We start from the raw sequence: 5,439 nt of genomic DNA, 5'->3' as shown, positions 1-5,439 counted from the left end.
ATAAAATAAATACTTTTTGAAAAAAAAAAAATCACCGGTTTTTCCTTCTTCGAACACTCACAGAGCCTCAGCCAAAAAGTCATGCGGTCAGGGCCCATACTGCGGTGAAGAGTAGCTCCAAACCCCTCCTCTTTTCAGGTGACCCAGCGTCAGGCAGAGACCCCATCGGCCTCCAGTAGAGGAGGACTCGGATAGCGCAGGTCACCCAGGAGTTGGCAGGTGAGAAAGAAAAGCGCCGCGCGGCTGGGAGCGGGGCAACCGCGCGCACCTGCCGCAGGTGAGGCCAAACCGAGCGGAAGAGGGAGGAGCCATTGCCGCAGCGCTCAGGTGAGCCGACCCCCAAGCTCCCGCGAGCCAGGTCGAGGGCAGCCACAGGCCCCCACGCGGCCGCCCCGAGACTCCCCACGCTGCAGTCCGCGGCCCTGGAGGTCCCGAGTCCCGCGCGGTGTCGCGGCCCCAGGAGAACATTCGAGGCAGCGGCGGCTTTGGAGGCCCCGGGTCCGTTCGGTATTTGAATAGCACAAAGGAACCGCCTTGGTCTGATTGGCTCGCCGAGTGGCCCCGGGGCGGGCAGCGGCTGTCATTCGGGAGGCTGTGGGCACTCTTATTGGCTCGGCGAGTGTGAGGCGGGGCCCGGCTATCCGGCTAAATAGCTGGGGCCGGGGCGGGCCGGGGCTCATTGCTTTGGCGCCGTCTGGGGAGCGCGAGCCTGTGGGTGGCGCGCAGCGCATGGTGGCGGCTCCTTTCGGAGCGCGGTCGACCTGCTGACCCGGGCTTCGTTCCCCGTGCCCGGCGCGCCCTGGTGACCGGCTGGAAGCAGAAAACAGCAGTAGCTCTAGCACCAGCAGCGGCGGCTGCTCCGCCGCCAGCGACTCCGCGGGAGCATGGAGTGCGCCCTGGACGCCCAGAGCCTGATCAGCATCTCCCTGCGCAAGATCCACAGCTCGCGGACCCAGCGCGGCGGCATCAAGCTGCACAAGAACCTCCTGGTGTCCTACGTGCTCCGCAACGCGCGCCAGCTCTACCTGAGCGAACGCTACGCCGAGCTCTACCGGCGCCAGCAGCAGCAGCAACAGCAGCAGCAGCAGCAACCGCCCCACCACCAGCACCAGCACCTCGCGTACGCGGCGCCGGGCATGCCGGCCAGCGCGGCCGACTTCGGCCCGCTCCAACTTGGCGGCGGGGACGCGGAGGCGCGCGAGCCGGCCGCCCGGCACCAGCTGCACCAGCTCCACCAGCTTCACCAGCTGCACCTCCAGCAGCAGCTGCACCAACACCAGCACCCGGCGCCCAGGGGCTGCGCGGCGGCGGCCGGGGCGCCCGCGGGTGGCGCTGGGGCGCTCTTGGAACTGCCCGGGTGCGCCGCGCTCCAGCCGCCGCACGGCGCGCCCCACCGCGGGCAGCCCTTAGAGCCGCTGCAGCCGGGTCCTGCGCCTCTGCCGCTGCCGACACCCGCGCCCGCCGCGCTCTGCCCGCGGGACCCTCGCGCCTCTGCCGCCTGCTCCGCGCCCTCTGCGCCCCCGGGGGCCGCCCCTCCGACCGCCACAGCGGCCTCCCAGCCCACCTCCCCGGCTCCCTCCACCTCCCCTGGCTTCTACCGGGGCGCGTACCCAGCTCCCTCGGACTTCGGTGTGCATTGCAGTAGCCAGACCACCGTGCTGGACCTGGACACTCACGTGGTGACCACGGTGGAAAACGGCTACTTGCACCAGGACTGCTGCGCCTCCGCCCACTGTCCCTGCTGTGGCCAGGGCGCTCCGGGACCGGGCCTGGCGTCCCCCGCCGGTTGCAAGCGCAAGTATTACCCTGGTCAAGAGGAAGAGGACGACGACGAGGAGGACGCGGGAGACCTGGGGGCCGAACCCCCCGGTGTCGCCCCGTTCGCCCCCTGCAAGCGCGCTCGCTTCGAGGACTTCTGCCCGGACTCGTCCCCGGACGCGTCCAACATCTCAAACTTGATCTCCATCTTTGGCTCAGGCTTCTCGGGGCTGGTGAGCCGACAGCCGGACTCCTCGGAGCAGCCGCCGCCGCTCAACGGGCAGCTGTGCGCCAAGCAGGCGCTCGCCAGCCTCGGCGCCTGGACTCGAGCCATTGTCGCCTTCTAGGGACCCCCGAGGGCATGGGGACCCGGGGCCCCGCGGGGCTGGGGCCAGACAAAGACTCAGCCAAGGGGCGAAAGGAGGAAGAGAACGGGCGCCTGGCCACTCGGGGCTGAGCTGGGGCGACCAAAGGGAAGCGGCTGATGTTTTATAAATTGTAAAATAAAAAAAAAAAGAAATCTAAAATCTTGGACTTTATTTTTGCAGAGAGAAAAAGCGCCTATTTAAGTATGCTTTGTGTTTCTCCTACTCTTTTTTTTTTTTCCCCCTTTTTATTGTAGTGATTGCAGCGCTGTTTAGCGAGGAGCCTGCCACGTGAGGGAGGGCTGTTGCCCGGAGGAGGTGCTGGGCAGCCGGGGACGAGGATGGGTGCTCGGGCCGCCAGGGCGCCGCGCTGGAGGGCGCGGGACCGGGGACGCCGATTCCAATCAGTTGTCAGACCGACCTGGGAAGCCCGACGTTCCGCTCTCCGGAGTCCCTCTATGGGGTGAGGAATGGGTCTTGTGAAATCCTTAGCAAAAAAAAAAAAAAAAAAAACAAAGGCAAACTCTATCTCCAAAAGGGACGTTTGGGTCACATTTCCTCTCTGGGGGCGGCCTCCAAAGTTCTCAAAATGAGAAGGCAGAAATGAAAACACTTCAACTTTTTTTTTTTCCCTTCCCGGGGCGGGCGTCTTGAACCTCTCCTCTCCCCGCCCCTCTGGCTCCGCTCTCCTCCCCTCCTCCACCCGCCTCCTGGACTCGGGGGTGGCGCCCGGCACCCCGACACTGTTTGGGGAAGGACTGGGGGGGCGAGCACAGTGGACTACATTTCCCATCATGCCCAGCACTGCGGTCCTTACTAAACAAAAAAGGAAGTCGATTCCTTCACCTGGATCCCTGGCGGCCCCAGGGGAGGGAGGGGCCGGGACCGCCGACTGCGTTGGAGACTTTTCTCTAAGTTCCTGGTCAGCTGTGGTGTTTGTGTGTGTGTGTGAGTGTGTGCTTCTAAGTTGCCCTGTTCCTGGCTCAGCCTTCGGTTGCATTTCATGAAACCAGCATTGTTCAGCCTGTGAGACCCATGTTCTGTCTTCCTTCAGCTTGATAAATTTTGTTTAAAAACCTTTTGTTGTGAAAAGGTGGGGTTCATCCGCAGCCCCTTCTGGGTACCTGCCATCAGCACCGTTCAGACTCCCAAAACAAGTTGCCAACCTTTCCTTTCCTTTCCTGATCTTTCTTCCTCCTGTATTTTTCGTGTATACTGAATTGTACCTCACCGGGTAAAACTGTTCAGATTATTTGTTTAAATCTATAATCTTAAATAAAAAGTCGATAGTAGAGTATGGTGGTGCTTTGCTTTCAGATGGACCTGGGGGTAGCGGGGATGATGGAAGTGGGACACACACACACACACACGCACACGCACGCACACAAACCTCAGCTCTCCAGGGCCTGGGCGGGCGGAATCTACCCACATCCGCAAGGCTCGGGTTGGAAGCGGGAAGGAAGGAAGGAGTGATGTTGGTTCTGGGGATGGAGCCGGTACCGCGAGCCTCCCCGGCCTCCTTCGCCAGGGTCCTGCCCTTCTATCCCCCTGGGGAACCGTTCTCCCCGAGTCTCCAGCCGAAAGCTGAGCCAGCCTCCAGCACACTCCCTAAGCAGCCTGGGCTGCAGGGCCTGGTGGGCCACAAGTCTAAGCTCTCCGCAGCCTGGGGACGCCAGGGGACTTCTGGGCCACCCACACTCCCCGCCCCGCGCCTCCTCCTGCACGTCCGCACGTCTCGGGCTGCAACTTAGGGAAGTTTTTTTTCTTTCCTTTTTTCTTTCATTCTTTTTTTTTTTTTTAAGTTGAGTTTGTTATCACTGCTCAGTGCCACTTGGTGGTGTGCTGGCGGCGTCTCCCTCCCTCCGCGCGCCCCTCCCCTCTCCCCGCTCCCTCCCTCCCGCCTCTCCGGCCCTCCCCAGTGCACGGAGGCAGGAAGGCTTCGGGCGCGCGCTCCCCTCTGACCACCTACGGAATGACCTCAGAGTGGGAGAATGTGCCAAGGCCCGGAGGAAGCTCGCGCTTTCTCCACTGGAACCAAATTCACATCTGGAGCCGCGGCTCGGCCCGGGGCGTGCGGGTGGCTCCAGCTTTGCGAAAAGGGGATAGGAAAGAACGAGCAGGGGTGGGAGTGGGGGAAAGGAAGGAAAATAAGCAACCAGACAGCCTTCTCGCTCTGTTTGGTTGTCTCTCTGGCTCTGGCCGTCTCCTCCAAGCCCGCCCCCGTGCTCCCTTTCCTTGCGCAAAAGCTCTGGTTCCCGGGGCAGAACGGCTCATGCCCCCCACCCCCACCCCAGCCCTCACGCCCCCTTTTGCTAGAGGAGGGGCTCGCGGCCAGGCTGAGACTCCCCCGCCACCAGGCCAGACTCGGAGAGGCGGATGCGAGCCATTCTCAGGTCACTGTTCCGCTCTGGATCTGTGTTACACAGAGCGAAGTTCTTGGGGACACTCCAAAACACGGGCGGTGGGGTGGGGGGAACCGCTAAAATCAGCGATCTGGGGTGTCGGGGCGGGGAGAGGGAGCCTCTGGAGGTGTGAGTTTCGGGAAAGAGGGCACCTTCACCACCACCACCACCCGCGGACTGTTTTCTCTGCCTCTCATGGGAGAAGCTGCTGAGGAAGGGCAACAGTCCCCACTCCCCATTTTTCTTCTGCAAGGAAATCGTTGTTGGATTCACGGTTTTGATTCCATCCACCAAGCTAGTTGCCAGAGCTCCTCCTAGCGCCGCTTTGAGGGCACTGCAGCGGCCGCGGATGGGATTGGGCGAGGCTCAGCCAGGGGCATCAGCGATGCTGGGGGCTGCTCCACCCGCACCTGGCGGTAACGTCAAGTCGCGACCTAGCCCTGTCCGGAGCAGAGGCGGCGGGCCGCGAGCGTTCCCACTCCAGAACGGCGAGGCGGAGGACACGTGCTTCGGCGCCTTTGTTGGAAGCGCGGAGCTATGCACCGGAAAAGATCCGCTATAAGGGGCTTGGGAACTTTGAACACATCCCTGGGATCCTCATGGTAAAGGAGTGTGGGCCTTTAGGGTACGAAATAAGAGCTCTGAAATTAGCAGGACCCCAGACTAAAGTTCCTGCCCCCGCCCCCGTGCTGTGTGTGTGTGTGTGTGTGTGTGTGTGTGTGTGTGTGTGTGTGTGCATGCATTGTGAAACTGGGGTGCACGGTAGAGGGCTTTGCAGTCTTGAAAGAATGGTGCTCCCCACACTTATGGTCTAGGCGCCTTGAACAATCACACGAAAGGTATTTCCCTCATCAGCAAGGGGCACGGGTATTCCACGGAAACACTGGGCACCACACAGTGGGGAGGGCCACAAG

The 5,439-nt window shown here is 62.1% G+C and overlaps 1 protein-coding gene across 1 annotated transcript; it reads left to right on the top strand.

The window, feature by feature from the left end:
- Nucleotides 1-695: 695 nt before the first annotated feature.
- Ier5l (immediate early response 5 like) lies at nucleotides 696-3,415 on the top strand. Its single transcript, XM_045161738.1, has one exon. The coding sequence runs from the start codon at nucleotides 885-887 to the stop codon at nucleotides 2,103-2,105; it is 1,221 nt and encodes a 406-aa protein (XP_045017673.1). The 5' UTR covers nucleotides 696-884; the 3' UTR covers nucleotides 2,106-3,415.
- Nucleotides 3,416-5,439: the final 2,024 nt, after the last annotated feature.

Source organism: Jaculus jaculus, chromosome 1 (genome assembly GCF_020740685.1).
Source record: "Jaculus jaculus isolate mJacJac1 chromosome 1, mJacJac1.mat.Y.cur, whole genome shotgun sequence".
Lineage (NCBI taxonomy): Eukaryota > Metazoa > Chordata > Mammalia > Rodentia > Dipodidae > Jaculus > Jaculus jaculus.
Note: the sequence above shows the minus strand (reverse complement) of the source record. Positions and strands in the feature narration are given on the sequence as shown.